This window comes from Malus sylvestris, chromosome 12 (assembly GCF_916048215.2).
Source record: "Malus sylvestris chromosome 12, drMalSylv7.2, whole genome shotgun sequence".
NCBI classification, from domain to species: domain Eukaryota; kingdom Viridiplantae; phylum Streptophyta; class Magnoliopsida; order Rosales; family Rosaceae; genus Malus; species Malus sylvestris.
In genome coordinates, this window is record NC_062271.1 from 27498919 (window position 1) to 27526295 (window position 27377).

Here is a 27377-nt window from a genome sequence, read left to right on the forward strand (position 1 = left end):
CCTCTCACAAACAGAGAAATACAATATCAGTGTGGACGTAGTCCAAACATTGGGGTGAACTACGATACATCTTGTGTTATTTACTTTCTTGCAAATTCATGGTCGGATTTACGTTGTTCCAAGACCCCTCCGGTTTTGTGCATCAACAAGATAGTTTCCAAAAAAAAAAACAAAAACAAAAATATGGGATGAGATATATCTTAAAGTCTTAATGAATTGCAGTGATGCAAACTAGCTAGAGGAAGACGAGAATAAATTGAATTTAGGTGAGGGTTATACTATTTGTTTTGATACAAGCGATATTCTAAACTATTCTAAGTGGAAGGAGGAGAGGATCTAAACTCGGGTGCATAAAGAGAAGCACTTCCGTTCAAATCAATGTGACTATGCCACTTTGTTTCGGAGTGTTATATTCGTATCATAAAGTATACTTTAATGTTTCACTTTTAAATTTAGGGAATCAAGAGGACGTGCAAGAGTTGGAATTGTGAGGAGGTGCTAAATAATCCACACTAGAACTATAAACTAATAGTCCATTTGATAACTATTTTAGTTATCATTTAAAAAAAAAATTAAATAAGTCAAAATCAAAATGAAGCCAAATTTTGTAAACTCAAACAGATACCAAATAAGTTCTCAGTCTTTTGATTTTTTAAAAGTGAAAACGAAATAATTATCAAACTTAAGCTACTCACATTGCATTTTCCATTTTTCAGTTTCTTTGTCTGTTCCTCGTAACGTAGTTTTCACGTACGAAAAGATGTGCAACTATTTCATGTATATCTCGTGTGGTAGACCCATATGACTCAAAATAATAACGAAAATAACAAAAGGAAAGAAAGGATAGGTTTTAAAAGAAGGCACATGGAAGCATGTGAGTATATGGTGTGTGTTTGATATGAAGAAATAAATGGGGGAACAAAAAGCACACAAATAATGTGGATCCGTAAAACGTACATAGCATGCATTGGCAAAGCTTACAAAAACACAAAATATGTGGTCCTTGATTCGGAAAACCCTTTCGATCTCTATACAGACAACTTGATAGGGATGCCACTCAGCCATCTCCCCCCTCATGTCTCCATTCACAACCTGACACCTGTCCCGAATGACGTAGCCAAACTTGATAAGGTCTCCCAAATAGGAATTTGAAATGCCTAAGACCTAGTTTGGTACTGAGGTAATTCTGAAAAAAACTGGTATAAAAAAAAGGTAAACATTCAACTTCAGTTTTTTTTCACAGTTTTGGATGAAAAAAAGCCAAAAACAAGAAGTTGCAAAACCCAACTTTGAAAAACTAGTTTTTTTTCACATCTGTTTTACATAAAAGTTTACCAAACATTATAATACTACTTTTTTTTTTTCAAAAGCATTTTTACAAAAAGTTTTTCAAACACTCTGCTGCTTTATTTCACAGCTGCTTATTCTCACAGTACAGCAGAAGCAGTTTTTTTTCAAAACACGACAATACCAAACCAGCCCTAAGAGTGACATTTGGTGATAGGACATGCCCTATAAAACCTTGTTCTAGACCACAATGTTTATATAAATATTTTATGGCAAGCTTCTTTTATTTCTAGCCGACGTATCACAGGTTGCACTGGCCTTGTTCCCAGGTGCTTTCATGTGCTTGATAAAAAAACTCGTAGTTGTAAAATATTGGACTTAAAGTTGATATAGTTGAGGCTTTTGATACTTTATATTGGTCTTTTTTTTTGCGAGTGCTTTATAATTTTGGTTTCTCCACTTTTCTTGTGGACTGATGTCTACTATGGTAGCAAAAATCAACGGCTGCAATTTTAACGAATTTGTACCTACAAAACAAGTAAATACTTTTGACCAAAGACTAAAGCTACACGTGCCCACGAGGCAGGGGTGTGTTTTTTGCCAATGAATCTCCGATTCCAAAGTCAGTTTCTCTAAAAAGATAGAGTTTAGGACTTGATTGCGTAACAAGAGCTTACCAAATTTGGTGAAGAATGAGGTAATTATAGAGCATAGGGTCGACCACATGTGTATGGTTTTCATTGATATGTGCGGCATTCGATTGGCCAAGGTCAGTCATCCATAGGATGGATGAGGAAAGAAACATTCCAAAGATAATAATATCTTGGGATTATCTTGTAACATCCCTGATTGGAATATGATTGTGATTCCGTGTTTGATGGAGTTAATCTTAAGCATAAAGATAAGATTTAGTAATTAAATTATTAATCATATCTTTAATACCTTTGACTTTTCTCCTTGCTAGAAGAGCTTAATGAGGTTGTAATCAGATGCTTAAGCCTTTTAAGATGTTGAACTGTGTGGATTAAATGTGGGCCTTACCAATTTAATAGGCGCATTCTCGTCTTTAGCAAGTAAAAGTTCACGTGTCAGCTTCAGGATTTTCGGATTATTGTTTGCTCCACATCCACTTTTTTAAGGTCTACTAAATTTTCCGTTTTAATTAGCTCGGCTCACTAAGTCAATTTATGCTCCAAGAGGTTGTATTTCTCCTTCTCATGTAATGTATGCGGGTGATAAGGTCACTTTGCATAATTTACAAAGTTCTTCTATAACTATAGTTAGTGCCCTGGTCAATTTATCAATAAGGGATACAAGTATTTTTTATTTGGGTTCTACTTCAAGGGATCGTAAATTGTGGTTAAGCACTTCTTGGGGTTCAAAGAAAGTAAAGTACCATTTGTTTACTTAGGAATTACTATCTTCTATGGCAAGCCTAGGGGGTGTCGCCATTTGTTTTCTTAGAAATTACTATCTTTTATAATTTCATATATTTTTTTCTTGTCTTTTAATGGATAAGATTTATGTCCTCCTTAGTAAGTATAACCTTTTTTTTTATAACAATAAAATTTTCCTTATATCGTCGATGTTTCCTAAAAAAGAAATTCAATCTCCCATACTAAAATTTGAATGCTTGTGGATCAATATTTTTTAAGTGCCCTTTATGTGGATGCAAATTTTCTCCTCCTCGATCTTGGACGATTTTGCACCTACAAAACAACTAGCATCTTAGGTTAAGGCCAAAAGCCTCACGCGCCTACGATGAATGGGGGGGCTTTGGCCGAAGAACCTCCAATGCCAAAGTTAGAATTTTAGAGAGAAACAGTGTTTAGAGTATTTGGGATTTTTTGAGAGAATTAGAATGAATATTTGGTGAAAATAGGAGCCTATTTATAGGGCTAGGTTGGTTCACTTTAGAGAGGAAATGTGGCCGGCCACTAAGTAGGGTTTTTAGGTTTTATTTTGGTTTAATTAGTCAATTAATTGGCTAATTAAACATAAAAGGAAATGTTTTGGTAGTTATGGAATTAATTGGCTAATAAAAGGGAAGAAATGGTGAAAAAAGGTAGAAAAAGTGATGGATTAGGTTTTGAATGGGGATAGCCGGCCCTTTAGTATTTTTAGGTGTGAATGGGTGTTTTAATTGATAATTAAGGGATTGATTAGGTAATTAATCCCTTAATTAATCAATTTTTAGGGAATATGAAAGATGTTTGTACCATACTTGACCAATCCCGAAACTACTGAGTACCGGTCAACGTTATACCGTCAAGGACCGAGAAGAGTTTCCCTCCAACCAATAGGCCAATCACAGCGCGACACGTGTCGACATCAGAAGCCAATCATAGCGCGACATGTATCAACATCAGAAGCCAATCACAATACGACATGTGTCAATGTCAGAATGAAACTAGAAACTCTCTTCTATAAATAGAGATCATTCTCTCACAATATTTCCTAATGTCATTTGTACTAAATCATTCACTAGTACTCACTAAATGAGAGCTTAAACCTATGTACTTGTGTAAACCCTTCACAATTAATGAGAACTCCTCTACTCCGTGGACGTAACTAATCTGGGTGAACCACGTACATCTTGTGTTTACTTCCATGTCCCTATCCATTTACATATTTATTCACACTAGTGACCGGAGCAATCTAGTAAAGGTCACAAACTTAACATTTTCTGTTGTACCAAAGTCCTCACTGATTTTGTGCATCAACAAAAGAAAAATATTATTTAGCTAATTGATTAGATAAATAATAATATATAGAATAAATTAGGTTTTAGGAATTACCTTATAGAAAGGATTTTATGAAACATGCTTTAAATTGTTACCTATTTTGGGCACTTTTGATTTGGTTGAGAATGATTGTCCGCCACTCGCGCATAAGAATCTCGGTATGCCTCAAGGGTATTTTTGTCCTTTTTTACCCAAAAATCCACGTGTCGCCTTGTGATTATTTTTAGCTCCACACTTTAATTATAGGGCATGTCCCATTTGCTTAAAATAGCATGTGAAGTTTTGTTCTGGACGCACATGCATGCATTTGAGATTAGGGTTTGGACTCGTTGGAGGGTCAGTGCCCTTGGAATATTTGTAGGGTCCCTGAGGCACATGATGTGCGGCTGTTTCTTGTAAGACCAAGTTGGCTTACAATTCTGTGGCAGTGGGGCTATTTTTTTTTACGCCCCCCCCGACCACATCCTCCTCATGCGCGATTTCATATCTCATAAATATCCAAAATCGCCAGAGAATCCCCTCCCAACCTTCAAATTTCATTTTCAAATCTGGTTGCTATTATTTTTCATTACTGACTAATGACTATTGAGGAGGACAGTACAAATAGTAGTATTCGGATCAGATGCATGCATTATGGATGACCATGCAAGAAAATGGTTATTTATTTATTTCGTTTTGAGGTTGGTTTCAATTTATCTTCTAAATTATTGGAGTGTACGTACATAAAGGAATGCTCTTACTGACCGAGCTACAAATTATTTGCTTGAAGAGTGATGCTATTTTGATCACATTTCTGACCACCTCTCTATTCCATGTGAATTTCACATATACAAATGGAGTTCACTTCTGTTAAATAAGTGGTTAACAAGGTAATCAGTAAATGCAGTACAAGTAGCTTATTCTTGCTTGAAGTAAAAGATTTATAAGTTAATGAGATGACCTGGTAATTTTTAGCACAACCCAATAACCCGACACAAAAATTACAGATTTTTGATCAATCCATTAACGATTCGGGTTGTTATTGGGTCGCCTGTTAATAACTCGTTAACGAGTCGAGTCGTTATCGAGTCACCCGTTAAGAAACCGATAAGATATTGTTTTCCAGATTTAGACATTATGCATGACAATTTCTTGCATGACCCCTTAACCCAACATGAAACGAAATGATCCAATAAAGAATCGGATCGTTTTCAGGCACTTGAAACTTGAAAATAACCCGTTAAGATAATGAGATTTGAAACGACACGACTCGTTAAGATAACATATATGACAAGAAAACAACACTAACATGACAAACACAATATGAAAATCTTGAGTGCCATACAATACAAGGGATAAGCTGCAGGTTCATTTTTGTATGGCAGGTCCATTTTTGTATGGCAATCAGGGTGAGTAACATTGCAAAAGTTTTGGAAGAGATTAAGCATATATGGTCTCTAATCTAGTAATCTCCATCATTCATGTGGTGGGCCTTAAGGGAAAGGACATAATTGACCACAACAGTTAAGAGTGTAACTGATTAATTGTACTTAACTCCAATATGAGAATGCATACATGGTCAGATACATTCTGAAGTGGAGTAGAATTCAGTCAGGAGGAGTGAACCGATTTCAGTTCATCATTTGGATACAAACTTACAACAAGACCAATTTTTTGCTTCCAAACAAGCCAAACTTACCATTTTGCCATTTTCATAGAAATCAAAAGTAAGGTAAATTTTGATAAATTTTTTGTTTTCTTAGATGTTGCTGTAACTAATAGTTCTACTTTTCAAACTTTGATTTTATATAGTTGACATTAAACGGGAGCAAGGTTTCAAACTTGAGTGCAAAGAAAGAGCACATTGCTTCAGTCAATTTAACAAAATTCAAGTCTGCTTTCAACTTTGACTTAAAAAATAAGTTGATTAATTTCTCATTTTGGGAAAGATCGACCCAAAATGAATTAGACCTTGAAATTGTTTTCTTTTATCCAAACGAATTTAAACTACATAGAAGAAAATTCGCAGTACCAGAAATTACCATTTGCCCAGCGAACTATATTTTGTTGGCCAAAGTAACTTTATTTGATGAAATGAAATAATTGGTAGGACAAACATAGTCAACACTTTGGTTTTTTCAAAAATATTTGCCTAACGAATATATTTCGACGGGCAAATTTTTAATCGTTGGGCAAAGACTATTCGCTCAACAGAGTTATATAATTTGTTGAGCAAGCATTTGAGCGACTGACATTGCCCGACGACATTTTTCGTCATATGAATAGGCAACAAAATTTTATTTTGCCTAACAAAATTATTTCATCTAGAAAGAGATTTTTTGTTTGTAGTGTCGACTTATAATTGCACAAGAAATCACACTGCTCTAAGTACGGAAATTTAGCCCTTATATTATTTGCTTAGCTTCAAAGTAAAGTAGGGAATATTAATAAACGTAGTATCATAGGTCTTAATCGCACTTAAGAGCTAATCACTTTCCCTTTATGGCTTTTGTTTCTGCATAGAAAACTTTAGATTTGGTTTAGGCGAGATTTAAACGCAAAGACTAACCACACTTCTTCTGTTGATGCCTTTATGTAGGTTTAAGCTAATGGATTATTATATCATTTGTTGTTGAACTGCGAATGTGAACAATTGATCAATTCAATTTTTGCTGAATGCATAATAGAATAGTGGGATGTGCGAGAACCGAAAATTGAGAGGAATTTACGAGAATTGAGAGAAATTAGAGAGAAAAATGGATTTCTAGTTAGCACTACCCTCTATAATATTCATTGATAATCTGATAACAGTTGTGTAGCAAAATCAAAACAGCTATGTGAATAATTATGGTTAAATTGTTCAAAGTTTATTTTAATACAAACGATAATCTACACTAATTTATATTAAAAGCGACTAGTTATTTAAAGTTCAAGTAAAATCAGGCATGATCCCGAAGTATCTAAGAAAAATTTCTTTTTCTTTTTACTTAAAAAAAGAGAGTATCATTTCTTTTCTTTTTTTTTTACAACGAGAGTATCATTTCTTTTGAGATCGAAATCGTTTTTTACATTAAAAAATACTTTCCATGCGGTTGCTCAATAAAAAAAAATGTAATTATTTTCGAATGCTAATAACAATTCTAAAAATAAAAAATTAAAGCCGGAGACACTCTGTTTAATTAACAGTCTGTCGATAAATGGGAATCAATTAGGTGGAATACTCCATCAACTCAATAAATTAGAGATTAAAAAATAAAAAGAATAAGAAAAATGATAGCAGGAAATGAAGAAAAGAAAAAGCTACGTATACAATAAAATACACGAAATAACTTTCATAAGATTAAAATATTTATAAAAATTACAAAAGAAAAAAAAAACACCTGGCACAATAAGCCTAGGCGGGCGACTCTCAGCGTCAACTCGAAGAGTTGCCACTCGAGCCGGAGCGGTTCACCGGTGAACCAGAAAGTAACTCGGCGAGAGCCGCCATGGCTCTGACCTGCATCTCCAAAGCTGCTATATAATCGGTAGTTTCTTCTAGAAGGTTCGGCAACGACGTCTTCCGGCAGCCGGGAACCAATTGGCTCAGAACCCGAACCTTTTTCTGCACAGCCGGTAACTTCCTCCTCTCTCTCCTAAACTCCGTTTTCTTCAACCGGTTGTCCCATGTTACCCTCGCCCTTCTCCGCTTGTGAAGCGTTTTGCTCAGCCTCATTCGACTTGTTAGGATCGCCCTGCTCCACAGAGTCGTCCCCTTCGCCACCGTTGCCAGAACTCGGTCTGCCGCTTCCTTCACGTCTCTCCCGCCGCCCGATACCTTAGCCACTGCCGCCGACGATGATGTAGCCGATCTCTGTCGCACCTGACGAAGCGCTTCCCCGAGCTTCGTCGAGTAGATCCGTTGCTCCGTCTCTGATCTCCATCGAACTCCGGTTTTTGAGCTCCGATTCCGATCCTCTTCCACGACTCCGGTTTTTCTCCGCTTTTTTCTGCTCGACTCTATCGACGACGCGTCGAGACTTCCGTCAAGGTTTGAGATCATCGACGCCGCCATGGAAGAAGATATCCGAAATATGTTGAGAAAGCAATTCAACAATCGCCGATATATATATATATATATATATATATATATATATATGTATGTATGTATGTATGTATGTGTATATACACACACCTGCAAATATAACATACAAAACGATTGTTATTACGTTGCAAACAAGATGAGCAAATCACATATGTGTATATATATACATATACATGTAGGATTGTATGTAGATATACCTGATAAAAGAGAGAGAGGAGTTTCGATTTGTTTGTTTGGGTGGGGGTTTTTAGAGAGAGGAGGAGAGAGGAGAGGGGGGAATGGGAATGGGAATGGGGAGGCTGGGGAAAGAGGGGAGAGTGAATATAAAAGCCGTTCACGGGAACCACGCGTCGTTACCTTAATCACATTTATTGGCGCTCTTACACCTTTTTCCCTCCACCTTTATATCCTTTTTCTCATTTTTATTAAGAATATTTCATTTTGCTTTGGTTGGCCAAAGCTTTCATATTTGGTATTTATTTTTCTTAGGCTTAATTGAATTAATAGTCTCGTGGTGATAGGATAGTTAGATGATGGTCAATTAAGATTTAAATTACTGTGGTGCGACCTGTTAGGATAAGACCCAAAATTAAAAGTTATGTCAATTCTTGGTTAATTACTAGCACTTGAGTTTCACGTACTAACAATTAATGGAGAGTTGGCGAAACTTTAATTTTGGACCTAAATCCTAACCAACTTCACCACAAAGATTTAAATTAAATTTTATCATAAAATCTATCTTCCAACTTTTATATCACCACAAGAACTAATAATCCAATTAAACATTTTTCTTATTTTAGTAATTTAACACGCGTCTGTAAAACAAAGTTTTATTATTTAATGACTAGTGTGATTAATATTATATTCAGGTGGTCGTCCATCTAACCAAAAATCCACTAACCTTTTGTTCTTCATAGAAGTCTATGTATGAGATTTCCCAGCTATTCTTTTCTTATTTTGGTTTACTTGGATTTACAGCTCTAGTAGGAGAGCACTTACACACGATAAGTTTACCCTCGCAGATATAACTGAAGTTAGATTACCGTCATTCATGGGTCATGATCAGAATATCTCTCAAACAGGATGAGAACGACGCAGACTCGAATGAAACTGAAAATACATGTGAGGATGTGAATTTAAAAGCATTTCACATTGGTGAAAGAAGAAATTTGTAAAGACTCATAAGAGATTGAACTACTTCCCATATTGTTAATTGGTTTTATGGTAGAATCTCAACTTTCTTCATGGTATCAAAGTTGGTCGTTCTATGTGTGAAGTCTAACGGCCATATGCGCTCTATGTCACCCAATTTATGTTGTTTACATGTATGTCAAATGAGCAGTTATGAGACGTTGGGATGAATTAGCGTAACATTAAAGTTTGATTAAAAAATAATAGACCACTAGTAGTAGTAGTAAAGAACAAAAGAGAGCCTCGCATGGAACATGCTAGTGATTGAGAGCATGTGCAATCGGACAATTTTTGTTGTATTAATTTTTATATTAATGGATACGACATTTCATTGCGTGTGTTACACAAAATTCACTTTATCAATGTTCATAAAGCCTTGTGAACAAAGATAAGAAAAACGATTCCAGCAAATATAATGGGTTTGTAGTTTAACATTCTGTTTGAGATTTTTTTTTGGGACAGCCAAAATTGCTTTGTAACAATCAAAAGCAGTGACGGAGTCATTCATATGTTGGGATTGGCTTTTTAGCCAAAATGTCTTTGAGATTTTCTTAACTTTTCATTTTGGTTATTGAGATTGTCTATTGTCAATTATTTTGGTCATTCTATGAAAAAATTTCGTTAAATTGAAGAAAATACTAGTTCAAGGGAGGGGTTGGGTTGGTTTGACAAAAATACCCTCAATTTAACAAAGATTTCTCACATAAAAACCAAAGTAAAAAATTATACCAATTTCATATATTATTTTGAATAAAAAGCCATTGGGATTTAAACCACTGTTTTGCCACATGCATGTGATAATATATAAAGGTAATAATGAACATGCAACTTCAGCTAATGCCCCCCCCCCCCCTCTCTTAACAATCTAGACATGAATAAGTCAGAAAACATGTAGCTTTAATCCATTACTCTCCAATATTGACCTATTTCTTGTACAAAAATTTATATTCCCCCTCCCCCACATCCTCACAATTCTAGTTTTCTCACCGATCAAAAGCAGTTGTTCTTGTATAATTACGTTTGACAAGAATGCTTACAAGTGCTTGGAGCAGAAGTACTTATAAATGCAATCTCAAACTAGCACTAAATAGCGTTCTCCTAAAAAAAAAAAAAAAAAACTAGCACTAAATGGCTGGAAGTATTAGCTCATGCACTCAAGTCATGTATTCTCCCTTCTCCGATATTGCTCATGTATAAAAAAATTAAAAAAAGCTTTTCAGCTAAAAAGATCGCTGAGATTAGTATAATTATTCACTTTGATCTTTGACAATAAAAATTAATGGAAATGGTCTATGAGTTTGTCCACCATAAATTATTTTGGTCATTCGGTGAAAAATTTGTATCTATCTTCGTTAAATTGTCACGTAAATGACCAAGTGACCACCTTTTAAAGGGTATTTTTTATCAAACCAACTTCTTCACTTGACAAGGATATTGGTAAATTTTTTACGGAATGACCAAAATGATTTACAATAGACAAAATCATAGACCACTTCTATCAATTTTCATTGTCAGAAACAAAAGTGAGGAGTTATACCTATCTAAAAAACTAATTCAACTAAAAAGCCTAAAAAAAATAAAAAATGAAAGAAATGAAAGATTAATTAGGTCAAGTAAAGCAGATAAACCTTCATTAGGTGCAACTAAAGAGAGATGGGAAGTGTTTGGTGGTATTAATGTTTTGAGTTGTACGTCACCCTGGCAGGTGAAACACATCCTCGTGTCTCTTAACACAGGATGGAAGCATTTCAAACGTGCCACATTTTATTCCAATAATTTACTACCAAAACTGTTACATGTACCTTTTTTTTTTAAAGGGACTAGCTGGTAGCTTCACTACGACAGTCCACTATTTTAAAAGTTGGAAAGACTCACAACATTTCAGTCTCATGGTCACCATTATGTGATTCACTAGCATCAGGAATTGAATCAGAGACGTGTTATGTAAAATACGGGCGTGAAGTTTGTCTCTAACCACTGAGTCGTAGTAATGTTACATGCACTTTGAAATTTACCAAATCATAGAGTTAAAGCTTCATCAATCCATGGTCCAAATTAAACGAACGCTAGGGCAACTTTTCACCGGAAAATAAGGAGAAAAAAAAACACATGGGTGTGCCTGGTCATCTTGATTCTTGTCTTGCAAGGCCGGTATGACTCTTTTTTGTTATAATATTTGCAATCTTCCACTAAGTCCATTTATTTATCTAATTAGGGTTTTAAAGTTTTGAATGTGTTAAATCAAATAAATAATTCAAGTCCTAACTGATATGGTAGTATTTTATTTGGGGTGATAATCTAGAACATTACACGTTATAACTTGAAATCTATATAGATAAAAAATCTGTTATGTACACAACTGGACATAATTAACGCCGTTCAACTAATATTATATTCATAACACTACTTTTCTCATTTTGATCACGATAAATAATGAGTTAATGCATCATCATTTTTATATTGTTTTGCTATTGATTGAGGTAGATATGATCACAACACAGACGTAACGGTTAAAATCGAACACAATTCAAATTTGAACAAAATAATATATATGAATATCATTTATTTGCAACCAACAAGAGACTATCATATGTTTTTGTCAATTGAAAACTGTCGCTATGTGTCGCATGAAATGATATTTAGGTTGAGATAGTGCAAGAAGTGCATTCACTCCATTTAACCGAGATCCTAAGTTTAATTCTCCACTCTCTAACATTGCTTCCGTAGATACTTGAGAAATATCCATTCACTACTTGAGAAAACATATTGATTTATTTTTATGGAGTTATTTTTTGTGGATTGATGATGTGGAAATAGGTCATTGGCAAAACCCAAATGTGTTGGCTTCCATCAATTGGTTTGGAAGAGGATCCTCTCCTGATCCACTTTGTGGGGATCCTAAGGATTCTCACATCCTAACCGTTCATCGTATATCGTGCAATTAGTTTTTGTTAGGTACTATTTATGTTTAATTTTAAATAAAAAAAAAGTCAAATGATTTATGACCGTACGATACACGATGAATAATTAAAATGTGAGGATCCTTAGGATCCCCATAATTTAGATTCAGGATCCAAATCCAATTGGTTTAACATGGAACAATTGGAATTTGTCCCTTAGCAATGATTAGTAGGTAATGCACCAAATAGAAATACGAGAGAGAGAGAGAGAGAGAGAGAGAGAGAGAGAGAGAGAGAGAGAGAGAGAGAGAGAGAGAGAGAGAGAGAGAGAGAGAGATGTGGTTGTTTTGTTGGAGTCATTTTTTAGTGCTAGAAAAACAGTTGTGTACTAAATATCATAGTACAAGTGGTTAAAAAAATAAATAAAAAAAAAAACTGCTTATATTATAACACGCACAAAATAGAAATATGAGAGAGAGATGTGGTTGTTTTGTTAGAGTCATTTTTTAGTGTGCCAGAAAAACAGTTGTGTACTAAATATCATAGTACAAGTGGTTAAATACAAAAAAAAAAATTAACTGCTTATATTATAACACGTGATATATTGTGTCACATTCTTAACACATTGAAAAATCTCTCGTTTTAACGACTCTTTCCATCATCTGAGCCATTATTATGTATTTTTCTATCAGATGATTTGGACCGACCTCCCAATGTAATGTGGCCTTGTTCGATCCACACTCCCTGCCTACCTTACAATTTTATCTTCCAACATGCTCTTTAGGTTTTCCTCTACTAATTTATTTTTCAAAGACCTCATCTACTAATTAATAACAATAATTCCTCCACATTTAATTGATTAGATTATCGTATACCCTAAAATATGTGTAAACACATTAAGGGGCCTGATTTCACAAATTGGAAGATAAACAATTGAAAAAATCAGATCCCTCCTACTAATTACACGCCAGAGAGCTTGTCTCCTTGTATGAGACAGACTTCATTACCAGAAATTATGGTTTAATTACAATTACTATATAGTATTTGATTCAGTGCACAACACCTGAACCGGAAAATTTTCGAATAAAATAATGCATGTTATACATAATGTGATGACACCGGTTCAGTCTGTCCTTCCGTGTAGGTTTGACAAATGAATCGTGTTTATTGTGTTCGTATTGTTTTTGTGTCATATGCGTTATTTTAACAAGTTTTTAATAGATGATCCAATTCTAACCCGATTTGTTAACAGGTCGTGTCGTTTCATGTCGGGTTAACATGTCATGCCCAATGTTTAGACCTGGCAAACAGTAACTTATGGGGTTCTAAACGAGTGACTGATAACAACATGACTTGTTAACGGACTTTTAACGGATGATCCAATAACAATCTGACTCGTTAATAAGTTAACTTAAAACTTGTTATTTTTGCGTCATTTGTGTCGGGTTAACGGATCATGCAAAAAATTTGTCAAAGCTCGTTAAATTGTAATGCAAGTAAGGTAGAAAGATTCTGAGACCATGACTATATATAGCCTTCTCAAGTTTAGCTAAAAACAATCTATCCGAGCATCGAATATAGGACCTCAATTGTAAAAATAACTGTTTTTAACGACTTGAACCATAAGTTCCTTGCGATTTGCTAATTCACTATACAATTTAATTCCTTTGCATCCTCCATAATATTCTTACTTATCCCCTTCTCTAAACTAATTGAAAAATTAGCCGATGCGGTTTCATTTGGTGTTCCCCACTAAATAAAATAATTTGATTGGGAGTAAATAACTGAATCTCAAAGATGAAGCAAAAGATCTGTGAGTTGTGACTGCATAAGACAATAAACCCTTGATTGGTTTTGGTGCAGCCTTGCTCCCTAACATGGGTTTCCTTCAATTTATTATTAAAAATGTTTATCATTTAGTTTTTTTATTATATTTTATCTCATTAATCGGTAATTAAATATGATGTTTTAATTTGACAAGCAAACTATATATCTGTTTGGTTTCGTCTGTCACGGGGGGATGTTTTTCTAAATTGTTAGGTCACTGACTCTGATACAATGTAGTAGCATTTCCAACCTGAATGAAACTTGCAGGTCAAGCCTCCATTTGGTTTCCTAAAACTATTTGTCTTGGGGAAATCATGAAACTTGAAGACTCCAACTTTTTGTCTTGGGGAAATCATGAAACTTGAAAACTACAACTCTTATAGATTAATTAGTAGAGTTCTTTTTGACAACTTTTAATGTTAGTGAAAGACACTTTAAGAATTAACTGTTAAAAAAACCATCACATCTTTAGTCTTATATCCTTAGGCATTGTCTATCGAATCTGAGTAGCTTCGTTTCTACCTCTGATCACCCATTTGGGATTTGGGATCTTGGTAAGAAAGTTCTCAAGTTAAGGCATCTTGGTAAGGAAGTTATGGAGTTAAGGATTGTTCTTGGGTACCTATTAAGACTCATTTAGTTTGATTTCACTTTACATCATCATTACCATTATCATCTCACATCTATGGTGATATCAAATTAAACGGGTCTTAACGAGTACTCGTTGATAACCTAATGAGTTGTTTTGCCATCTCTACTTGTGATTGTGACAAGAAGTTATGAGAGTCTTATTTTGTGAAGAAAAATAAAGCCTAATCTGAGGTGCATAATTAAACATTAAGTTCATGTTTGAACCACTAGATTAGGATGAGGTTAGTACAAGTGGGTGCACAGAGCCAATTAGTGCAATGCACTAAATATTCAAAGGACAATAATGTTGGGAAGAAGATAAACATGGAATTTGGTGACAGAAACACGTTTTAAGCTGTCATTTTCTATGTATAATATCAGTAGGGCTTATTTGATATAATTTAATTAAACAAACATGGTCCTAATTAACCGATAACACTATCATCATGATTTGATCATGTCTGAAGAGCTTTTGTCAAAGATTGATTCCAACTAATAATAGTACTTATTTTTCTAGGTACCCACTAAGCAGGTGCCTAGTCCTAATTAAGTGATCAAACTTTCATCATTTGATCAAATGTAGACAGGTGCGCACGGGTGCCTATGTCTTGGTGAGCAAGCCATCCTTTGCTTGTCCCAAGAACCATAATCATGGTGTTTTGTGTTAAACTAATGACAACAATTTACAACCAAGCAAAGGCTAAGACGAATCGCCTCAACCGTTGATTTGCTTGAGTTCAAATGCATCAACGACTGCCTGTCTACCCACAGGGGTCACACACTCATTGATGGTCACGGGCAGATCCATCTTGGGGCAAGGTGGGGCAGATTCATCTTGGGGCAAGGTGGGTCTACTAACCCTCCCTCCAAACCAATTCTCAACAGAAGAGTTGGAGTTGGGTGTTGCCTTTTGAAAATTTGGGACGTCCTTAAAAGTTTCCCTCCAACTGCTTGATGGATTGCCTTTATGAGCACTGGACAGGATAGTTGCTAGTTGCATGACTTTGTATGCATTGCTATGGGCATCTTTTGATAGACTCACTAGAGATATATTGGCATTTGTCGATATGCTTGCTTAAAAGCTATTGACATCAATCGACGTGCTAGCTCGGAAGCTGTTGGCATATGTCGATAGGCGTGCGTGGAATATGACTTGGCAAATGACCTAAGGCCTACCAAGGCTCAAAAAAATGCCAATTTGCATGCTATTCCAACCAAAAAAATTTGCAGTGCCCACGCTATTCTTATTGATCTCTCCAACAATATTCCCTGAATCCGCCACTGTGGATGGTCGGTTGTTTAGTTAGAAGCAAAACCCTTAACAACAATATTGATAATGCTGTACAAGAAGAAACACAATTAGGGATCTCCCTAATTTTTATTACCGTAATTTGGCTATGATCAATGATAATCTCTCCAACTTGAACAAATAAGTACAACGTATTGGTAACTACAGCTGCCGTGTGTAATTTGGTGTCGTATTTTCACGTGAACAAATGGTTGTAGGAAGAAATTATACAAGATCTGTATAAAATATTGATGTCAGCGCGCATCCGGTAGTTGTAAGCTGCTTGTTGAAGTTTTCGGCTTTACAACGTGTGCCAGTGTGATTTCTTCTGGGTTGGATCCTGGAATTTCCTCGCGAAATGGTACTTCGAATAATAACGATTGGTATAAGCATACCTCATCTTCCTTGCAATAGTAAACCTACAAGACAAGCAAAGTTTGATTTAGTTCACGATTGTTGAAACAGCTCGTAGAATTCGATCTTTTTGGCAGACATGATTAGTTTGTACGCGAAAAATAAGTGATACCTTGCAATTTATTCTCCCCATTGAAGCTGAGGGAGATGGTCTCTTGAAATGAAGAGTTGCTGATCCTTCTGGACTAAGATATCCATCAACGGGCTCAATGGAAACCGCAGTTTCAGGATCAGTTTCAACGCTAAACTTACTGCGAGCTTCCTGCAGTTAAAATTATGCGTGACAAATACGGAAAGCCATGCAACGCCGGAGAATTTGATAAATAGATGATAAACCAATGCAAAACAGAACTGCTAAATTGGAAGCTATAAGTATGTGTTCTTTGATATGAAGAGAAGGATGGAGACCTTTGAAAAATGATACCCTTCAGGTACTGATATTTTAATAGACAGGTTGCCCTCGCTGGATGGGCCGCCATCAACTGTAATGGTCTGCGTGTCAGCTGATGATCGCCTTCTGAGGCGTTTCAAAGACTTGGATTTTGCTACGGGAGGCTGAACCCCTTTCAGCTCCAAAGTAAGAAGTTCAGCTTCTTCCCTGTTTAAGTCTAGATATCTGATTAGACTGTTGTTTGTATCAGCTACGAAAATTCTTCCTGTAAAAATTAAGAGAAAAACTTAAACCGCAGCTTGTTACAAATAAGAAAGAATATAATGGAATCTCATATTTACAAGATTCCAATGTAATTTCGAATGATGCTGAATTTTAAGTGGCATGTGTATTTATAAAGAGGCATCACCGTTTTTTGATTCAACGATTCCTGATGGCTCTGAAAGCTGCCAGAAGATAACCGCTTATCAGTAAAATGAATCAATATGGTGAACCTACTCCCTATTTTCTAGGATCATTTAACTTCCTGGAAGAGTATACGTGCTAAATTTCTATACAGCAGATTTTTTCCTAACATCTGCACCGTTACCATCCAAAAGAATTCTTTAAATGAAAACCAACATAATTTCGAACCTGAGCTTCTAGAGATGTTCCGTCCTTGAAGCCAGCTTTTCCTGTCCCTGCTACGGTACTCACTCTTTTAGCAGCTGGATCTAGTTTCTTTATCTGGAGTTTGGAAAGAGATAAGTTAATATTTGAACCAAAACTGCTACAAGCTATCACAAAATCTCTCAAGATGAACTTTACGTAAAAATCAAATTGATGCTTTCGACTCAAAAGCACATGTTACATCTCAGAATGGTTACTGTCGGTCATGATCTAACTACCTTGTGATTGTAACTATCTGCTATATAAACTTCACCATTCTTTGCACATAAGACTCCTAGGGGGTGTTGAAGAAGTACTTCAGACCCTATTCCATCGTGGTCACCAAACTGTACAGAATTACGTCATAAGAATATTATACGAATGTGGATGCAGTGGATGAAGAAGGGAAAAACCATTAGCTAAGATCACCTTAAACAAATTTTCCGCAAAATATGGATCACCACCAGCTAGCAATTTCGACCCTCCTGTTTTTAAATCAAGTGCCCTAATGGAGCTACTCTCACTATCAGCAATATATAGCTCCCTGAGATCTACAACCCAAAAAAGAGTTTAGAATCTGCGAAAGGCCGTATAATTTCCTTATATGATGTCAAAAGAAATGAACTGTGGCATAATATTGCAACACATTACCAAGAGATAATGAAATTCCAGAAGGCTGTGCGAACGATGTGCTTGAAGAGCTATGCGAATCACAAAAAAATACAAATAAGAATGAGTGTGTCAAGTCTGTAAGTACTACTATCGGATAAAGGTTCATTATGTCATTGAGCTTCTTCACTTTATCTATTACCTTGATCCATTCAAGTTTCTTTCATAACCATCACCACTAAATGATCTAGTAGCTCCATCATCTGTACTGTGTTCCCAGATTTGATGTGAGCCAGCCATGGCAATATAAACTTTCTCATTGACTGGATGAAAGCACACGTCCCATGGTGAGTTGAGGAGCTGAAAGAATGTAGCTACAAATTTATTAACAGAGTATCGATGTTAAACCAAGATTCATGGTCCAGTTTAGCTGGTAATCTTGCCTGAGTACTTCCTTTCCCTCCCCCTCGGTAGTCAGAGCCTTTGGTTCCATTTCCAGCAAGAGTATGGACTGTCTCATTAACAAAATCAATCTCCCTACAATAACAGAAGCTAGATTATGACCTGATCACTCATAGAATGTCAAAATAATTATAATTTAATGTCGTATGGTAGAAGGGGGGATCAAGCTGGTGAAACAAAACTAGAAATAGTAAAATGAACAAGGGGCCACCATGTACCTCAAAGCATGGTTTTCAGTATCTGCAACATAGAGGAGGTTTTTCCTTGGGTTGTAAGCTAGGCCCTAGTAAAGCACATGACCAAAGGTTATGTGCAACAGCCAATATTCAACATGAAACTTGAGATGAAACAACTCAGAATGCAAGCATGACATGCTCCTAAAGACAGTTTATTTTCTGACCTGAGGCCGATTGAAGGTGGCATCATCGAATGAACCATCACGCAAACCTTCCTCTCCACTACTTCCTATTTGGACAATAAATTTTCCATCTAGGTCGGTTACCACCTGAAATCCATGCACAACAAGATGGTTAGAAAAGAATCCAATAAACAATTACACATTGAATTTCTGCTAGCACAAATTAGTGGGAGAGGTCTTAAAATTATTGTCAATAGGAAAGCGAAACGGTTTGGGTACCCCCACTGAACCACAGACATGAGGTATACTCTTCAATTAGGATCTCCACTGAAGAGAACCTATGTCAAGGAGCTCAGAAGCTATATTATGTGAATTTATCAATATATTATCGTACTTTTCTTTACACAGAGAGAGAGAGAGAGAGAGAGAGAGAGAAAGCTTACTATGCGGTTATGATTACTGTCTGAAATGAAGAGCCTATCATTTAGAACATCAATTGCAAGCTTTCCTGGAAACTTTAGCGGGGATGTAACTAAACGAGGATCATTATCTTTCTCCAAATTTAAAGGAATCGGTGCATTGTCCAACATCTTCTTTCTGCCATAAAACAAAAGAGCTGCCTCTACCAAACAGTCAAGATCCTTCCAAAAAAAAATAAAAAGAATACGTTTTATTCATTGACCAATTACTAATGAGAAATCCATCAAATTAAGTGCGAACAGCTTGGAAATACAACAAATATGAAATAACAGTCCTGAAATGAAAGAAAAAAAAAATCAAAGTTTGTTATCAGTACCTTGCGGCGACCTTCACCTGACAGTTGTGCAAGGAGCCTACCATTGGGTCCAACAATAGCAAATGTTGGCCAAGAATTGATACCTAGTTCTCGCCATAGATACATATCTCCATCATTGACAACCTGAAACAGTAAAAGGTATAAAAGATATAGCGGTGGATAGACTTCACTATGCAATTAAAGATTAAATAAACAAATTATATCAGAAGTGCAGAATGTTATTTGCCACTACTATGGTTGAGAAGCAGGAAATTCAATCAAACTCATAAATTCTGATCGACAGCATAACCCTGTCCAAAGGCGCTGACATGTTATGCATGGCAACACATTATTCAATATTCATGTTCTCCACTACACATTAAACCAAGATAATAATAGCTTCCGGCTGTAGATAGCAGTTGAAATTACTTTGGCACTTTATAAGCTGAATACATGGCCAAGCACTACCAAAGGACTCAGTCAGAGTACTAGAACACCCAAATAAAATGAGAAATTTATTTCTACATAAGTACAATTCACAAAGCATGAAGCTTACTGGGTGAGTGATGCCATAGCGCAACACTGCATTGCGAATGGCTTCTAAATCCTTCTCATTATCAAACTTTGCAGAATGGACTCCCACAACAGTGAACTGCACAAGAATGAGAACAAACATATCATCAACCCGCGAGGCAATAGTATATAATTCCACCAAGCCAGGTAAACATAATTGAACATTTTGAAATATAAGACTTAATTTATCACAACAAGCAATATGATGAAGGCAGAAGCCTGTAACATAATAAATTTGAGGCGACCGAGAATTGGGAAATTTGAAAGAGAAGGGAAAAAAATATTACCGGCATATCTTTGTATTTTTTCTCCAGAAACTCTAGATCCGGCAGTACATGCATACAGTTTATACAACAATAGGTCCAAAAATCTAGCAGAACAACTTTTCCTTTCAGATCCTGCCAAAAGTAGTTGTCAAAACTTAACCTATGCAGTAAATCTTGGTTTAACCATTTAGAAGTTCAAGCTGTATACAAATTACCCTGCTAAGCGTAATGGGAGCTGTATTCAACCAATCAAGTTTTGCTGGAAATTCTGGCACGATAGGAGCAGTTCCTCTTGCAAAGTAAAAAGACCATTCATTCAAGCAGGCTATACGTGTATTTATGTAAAGTAACAACAATGATATAGGAATATGAATATGAAGACAGCAACAAATACAAATTACATAAAAAAAAGGTTGGGCAGTGAAATCCTTATTTACCTGGTTTCCAGGTCAGATATGTAGTTCACAAATTGTTGGATTCTTTCAGATCTTGATTCACCTACAAAATAATTCACAGATGAAAAGAAATTTGTGACTTTCATTTCAGCTGTATCTAAGAGTTCATAAGTATTTGGGAATAGATGGGAAAACAAAATCAAAAGAAAATTTAGCAGATAAAGGAATATACCAACACCAGAGGTGTGACATCAATACCTTCCTTCTGTTTAAGAGATGGCTGGTTAATCCCAAATATCACATTCCAAATAGCTTGAGGTGACGTATATTGCATTGCCTGTGGAGGATCTCAATAGGATGTATAAATTATGGAAGCTAGAAAATAAAGAAGAGGAAAAGATTAAGAATCTAAGATGTCATCTATTAATGTTAATGGTCACTTGAAAATTACTCTCGTCAAGAATTCTCCTCTTTTGAGTTATACCTTCCAGTTTGAGATGGCGAAGGCAAGACAAGACAAAGAAATCCCCAAGCTTCCATATCTCACTATATCTCGCCGAAGAACCCTGCAACCTGTTCATAAATTATTCTGTCGCCTCAAGCTAAGGGGGTGCAATATGCTGTCTGTTTAATCGAAAAATGCAACTGTGTGAAAATTATTCTCATGTTAACAGGTTACACAGCCCAATAACACATGACACACAGATGTGTAAAATAAAATTGGCACAAACATGCCTTAGGCTGTTTCTAGAAGATTGATTGTTGGGTAAAATGTAAAGTTTGATAACTTTGATTAATAGGTTGAAATATACACAATAAAAAAATAGATGCTGCAAAAAAAGAAATAGGTTATTTAATCAAAACAGTACTTCAAATGTTGTAATTAGAGAGTCCTTCTTACCTTCCATCTGAGAAAACCCCACCATTGGAAGCACCAGTTTTCTGTATTAACTCAGAATTTATTTCTGTGACCTTTTCTGTTGTGTTTTGAGATGACATATAAGAAACTTGAGGTCCCTGAATCGTCCCATCTGCAGTGGCGTATCAACATAAGACCTTATGTTCCAGAAGATATAAAAAGTGAAAGATTAGTCTGCACACAAAAATGCTAGGAGAATGGCGTTATAAGCTTATGAGATACTGTCTTAATGGAACAAGAAACCAGACTATAGATTATTTAGATCAAAAGGGTGCATTGAAAATAATTGAGAAGGAGTTTCAATACAGAGGATGCTGCTCACAAGAAAATAGGTCTTATAATATTCCTTAAAAATTGGCACTAGTGTAGCTTTAATATTCTACATTCTTGATGGTACAAAAGGCATTTGAATCATATTCTCAAAACTACATACTATAGCCAGAGCCACCACCGAGAATATCATCAAGGGAAATATTTCCTATTTCTTTTCGGATTAGGGATGGACTAGCAGCCTTCAGCTCCGCCTCTGATAAAGTAGTTTTGACTGCTATGCATCTACAAGTGGCAGAACAAGATTAGCAGTTTGCAAAACTATAATCTGTAGTTCTAAGTATTCAAAAATTAAAACAAATGATTAGTGTAATTGGCACAGGAATAAAAAGAACAGATCCGACTTCATGTGCTGATTCACGTGATTCATTCCCCACAATATATATATATATATATATATTGGATAAAATATGAAACTTTTGCAATTTTACCTCATTTTGGCAGCTTTGGCGGCCTGCACTCCAGCTAATGCATCTTCAATAACAATACACTGCCAAGACATAGGCAGGCATATAACACCATAAGAACATGGAAATGGAAATCGAAACAACCAAACTGAAACACCATAAGAACATGAAAATGACATCTTCAAATTTCTCCTATTTTGCTCAAAAGAAATCTTCTTTTAAAGAAAATGGCAGAATCTTCTGAACCTCACTAGTCGGGACATCCAAGATTTTGGATGCAGCCAAGAAGATATCAGGAGCAGGTTTCAGTTTCTCAAAAGCATCTGCTGACACAATAGCATCAAACCTGAAAAAAAGGACAACAAAATAAATGGAGTGACAAAAATCAGTGATCTACAAAAATGAAAATTGTATATGCTATCCCACAACTATAAACTTGAGAAGCACAGCATATGACCAGATGGGTTTACATTGACAACGGTAGATTTGCAGCAGCTAGGTTTGCATTAACCTTGATTCGATCAGCACTAGATGCAACAGCAACTTTAAGGCCTTTTTCTTTACACTGTTTTATAGCAGAGAATACCATCAAGAATCACTAAATGAAGTAGCAGAACTGTAATATCTTTTCAGTTATGCGTAGTGTCCTCAATACCTGAGTAATAAGTTCAAGGGCACCTGGAAATCCTATTCCAGAATTTGGTTTTGCATACTACAAGAAATAGAACATTTCGTCGCGGTTATTGCAACTTAAATGATTCAAAATTAGTGTTATAAGAAGATAGACTCTAACAAGAATCATTAACCTTATCCAAATATATCTCAAAGAACCTCTTCTTCGCTGCCTCAGGATCGAATCCCTTTACCCCCTTAACGGAAGCAACACCTCCTAAGAAGTTCGCTTCTCCTAGTACATTGATGCAAAACGGAAACCAACTTTAGGAAAAAGAATATCTTTTTCACAACAAAAATGCACATCGATTTTGTTCCAATTAACTCACACAATAGTTAAATAACAACAGGGATCTTAACATCTCCTTAGAAGCGCTGGACGAAATTTGGTTTATGTATTCAAACTGAGTACGAGATAACTTAAATAATTTTAAAATTCCAAATTTGAGGGGAGAATCTACTGTACTTTCGATTACAGATTATTCAACTTGCAACTACAAAATTCACAACCACAATTCTTTGGTTTTCTTTGCAATTTTACCATCCCAAAGTCAAATGTACAAAACAAACACTGTAAGAAATACTTCATGTCAAGAATCCATAGCAGTAAGAAAGAAATATTGAATTTTTACCAGTTCCCATGAATGGCACAAAGTCCTCCACCGTGACCTGCACCCCCATCTCGGCGAAAACGTCGACTGCGGCCAATCGAGACGGCTCTTCGCTGTCGCAGAGAACTCCATCCATGTCAAACAGCACAGCAGACACTTTCCCCCACTCACTTCCCGATGATTCTTGCACATTTTTCTCCTCCACTTTCACACCAGCTTTCACAACCATTTTCTTCGAGAAGTCGAACCGTTTCGGCCTCCACTGGAAGAGTCGGGTCGAGACTGAAATGGGTTTGAATCCTTTCGAGCTGCCGTATAAAGAGCAGAGCTTGGTGGGCTGTGAGAGAGAAGTGGGTGGCGATAGTAGTTTCATGGCCATGGAGGTTTTTGAGTTGAGAGCTCACAGCCAACTGTTCTGCTTGCGTGTGGCGGGGAAGGGGATTTTGTTATGTATTGTAGCATTATGACGCGAATGCCCTTGGTTTTGCATAACTGTGCGTGGGAATAAGTATGGGTTTCTGGTCATTTTCCATGGTGATTTAAAGGGATGTCCGACGAGATCGAAATTGTTTTTAGTGGTGGAGAAATTGGATCACATTCAATTTATTATCCACTTCTTCAAGTATCCCCTCATTCACATCTTCGATTTTCTTTTTCTAAAAAAAAAAAAAATCAATTAAAACGAGAAACTTTGCGAACACTTAATATGGTTACAATCAAATAAAAGAGCAGTTGTAACGTGCGAAGATAAGCTTACATTAGTTATGACATCAACTACAAAGTTCACTTTCCAATAAATATTCTTATAGGTTAATGTATCCGTAACAAAATTAGCTTCAAGAAAAATATGGCAAAAGAAAAGGTACTGAAATGTGCAAGTTAATCTTTAGATGTTGTGAATAATGTTTGGCGGATTCACAATTAATAGCATCGATAAGAATCTAGGAGTCTCATTCCATCTTCAAGTTCAATTATCCTTTGGACAGAGCAACTTGGGAAGAGGGGTCATGTTATTATCAAACTTTTACATTTTTAACAAGCTACTTTAATAAAATAAAAAAATAAAAATTGAATTTCGAAATAATGAAGTGGTTTTTGACGGGAATCCGTTGTTTGATCTTTGAGCAAAGTAAAGGATGACAAGTTGAACCTAGTAGCGTGAGCTTATGATTAAGTAGGGCATTAAAGTACTCCGTAGCAGTAAAATCAGAGCCAGTTGGGTAAAGGTACTTGAAATCTATTTGCAAACGCCCTATGTTACTTGGGTCAGTAGATCACCCCAATCTCTACGTTTGGGTAGCGAACCAACAAAGGATGGCAAGGAAATCCAAATTTTGAGTTGAAATGTTCATTGAAATCAGCGAAGGAAAAGGCTTTAGGCTTCAACCGATCTTTAATCTCTTGTGTATACATATATTTGCTTTGATCATGAGCCGTAAGACCTCAGTTACCAAAAATCCTTACATGAACACCTTCCATTTCTAAAATGATGATACCGCATCCGGTCCCTAACGATCACATCCCTTTCGTATACTTTTGAGAAGATCTTTACTGCAGAATGGCAATCCTCACAGATCCTCAAGTTCTTCGTGACGCGAATGGCTGTTCCGGGTTTTGTGTTAAGGACTCCGAAAGCAATGGCAAGCTTTTCACTGTGGTACTGCAGTGCAGTTTCCTTCTCCTCCTCTGCAATGTCAAACAAGACTTGTGAGCTACTCGGCGAATAACCCTCCGTCTGCAGCTTCTCTATGATCCTTTCCAGCGTCGAATAGACCTCCTTAGTACTCGGGTGTGATCCGTCTCCCACTTTGAATTCATGAACAATGCCACCAATGTCGACCATGCTAATCCCTCGACTCGTCTTAACCCCTCTCTCCTTCATCAAAGCTCTTACTTTTGCAGCATCATCAAACCTGCCTTCCTTCGCGTAAATGTTCGATAACAACGTGTAGCGACCGCTGTTTTGAGGCTCCAATTCGAGCAAAATCTTTCCTACTCTCTCTCCCATTTCGACATTTCCATGTATCCTGCAAGCGCCTAATAACGCCCCCCAAACTGCTGCATTGGGTTCGATTGGCATCAAGTTTATGAGCTGCTCTGCCTCTTCCAATTTCCCTGCCCTTCCAAACATATCAACCGCACACCCGTAGTGCTCCACCTCAGGCTCAATGCCATAAAATCTCTTCATAGAACTGAAAATTTCAAGACCTTTCTCGACAAAACCCGAATGAGCACAAGCATTTAAGGCATTCAAAAATGTAATTCCATTTGGTTCCAACTTACGCATCTGCATCTTGGCGAAAAGCTCAATTGCATCCTCTGCTCGGCCGTGCATAGCAAGCGCTCCAATCATGGCATTCCATGTCGAAATCTCTTTCTGTTTGACATTTTCAAACACCTCCCACGCCATGTCAATCCGCCCGCATTTTGCATACATGTCAAGCAAAGCAGTCCCAAGAACCGCATCCAGTTGAATATTGTTCTTCTTGATGTGAGCATGAATCCATTTTCCTTGATCAAGTGCTCCCACATTAGCACAAGCAGCTAGCACACTTGACAACACGAATTTTTTCGGACTAGTTAAATTCTCCTTTTGCATATCATTGAATATTTCCAATGCCTCCTTGTGAAATCCTCCTTGTATGTAGCCATCAATCATAGCACTCCAAGATATCTCGTCCCTTTCGCTAATGCCGTCAAACAACTCCCTCGCCTCTTCAATCCTGCCACACCTAGCAAGACCACTCACCATTGCATTCCAAGAACCGATGTTTTTACTCGGCATATGCTTATAAAACAGTTCTTTAGCTGCCTCCACATCTCCACATTTCATGTAACCATCTATCATCGCGTTCCAACAAACAACATCGTTCGCTTCCCCACCCTCATCGAGCATTATCCTTGCCTCCTCCACGAGCCCAAAAGACGCGTACATTTGAATCCCAGCGCTCCTTATGTGCCCATCTTCACCAAACTGATTTTTAACAACATGCGCGTGGATTTGCAGGCCTTCCTCCACCGCTTGAGCCAACGTGCAGGCTTTGAACAACATGGAATACGTGAACTTATTAGGCCTGGCATTCATATCCACCATCTTACAATAATATGACACACAACTGAATGCCTCATTGTGCTCTAGGCACCCTTTGATCACAATATTCCACACAAACACATTCGGCCTCCACACGCAATCGAAGACCTTCAACGCAAGCCCGAAGTTGTTGCTTGCGTAGCATTTCACGACAGCCCCCGCCACGTAATGGTCTTGGAAGTGGCCTGACCTCAGGGCAACACCATGAGCTTGCTTGAGACGTTGCAGCGAAGTTGCGCATTTCGTGTTTACGATGTGTAAGATTGTTTTCTGGGAGAGCTTGGGGGTGGGAGATTTGATATCTTCTGTGGATTCATTTGGTTTGATGTTGTGAGGAAGATTTGTGGTGCTGGATGTGCTCATCTTTTTGCTCTCATAGGCTGTGCTATCCAGTGTCTTGGCTAGTAGGTGCGGATTGCAGAATGCAGAGTCTTGCTGCGGATAATGTCGTGTCGTTTTGTATCTTTTCTTTTTTGAAGATACGACATGTCGTATTATTACAAGTGACAAAGGTGACAAAACTTTC

General features: G+C 36.7%; 3 protein-coding genes across 3 annotated transcripts; all 3 read right to left on the minus strand.

The window, feature by feature from the left end:
• Positions 1–7327: 7327 nt before the first annotated feature.
• Positions 7328–8064, minus strand: LOC126594124 (transcription factor bHLH149-like). The gene has a single exon (XM_050260341.1). It carries the CDS (start codon positions 8062–8064, stop codon positions 7426–7428), a length of 639 nt encoding a protein of 212 aa, XP_050116298.1. The 3' UTR covers positions 7328–7425.
• Positions 8065–15993: 7929 nt separating this feature from the next.
• Positions 15994–24192, minus strand: LOC126594107 (protein SUPPRESSOR OF QUENCHING 1, chloroplastic). Its single transcript, XM_050260319.1, has 28 exons — positions 23782–24192; positions 23284–23384; positions 23133–23189; positions 22948–23042; positions 22724–22823; positions 22502–22560; positions 22174–22295; positions 21723–21852; positions 21306–21387; positions 21080–21158; positions 20864–20924; positions 20642–20717; positions 20448–20558; positions 20144–20239; positions 19609–19731; positions 19256–19453; positions 18855–18959; positions 18673–18737; positions 18436–18529; positions 18195–18352; positions 18035–18084; positions 17813–17934; positions 17623–17730; positions 17369–17461; positions 17145–17181; positions 16753–17000; positions 16457–16606; positions 15994–16349 (listed from the first exon to the last, which is right to left on the minus strand). The coding sequence occupies exons 1-28, from the start codon at positions 24137–24139 to the stop codon at positions 16185–16187; spliced, it is 3243 nt and encodes a 1080-aa protein (XP_050116276.1). The 5' UTR covers positions 24140–24192; the 3' UTR covers positions 15994–16184.
• An 883-nt stretch (positions 24193–25075) lies between these two features.
• On the minus strand, positions 25076–27273 carry LOC126594109 (pentatricopeptide repeat-containing protein At5g66520-like). Its single transcript, XM_050260321.1, has one exon. The coding sequence runs from the start codon at positions 27212–27214 to the stop codon at positions 25208–25210; it is 2007 nt and encodes a 668-aa protein (XP_050116278.1). The 5' UTR covers positions 27215–27273; the 3' UTR covers positions 25076–25207.
• Positions 27274–27377: the final 104 nt, after the last annotated feature.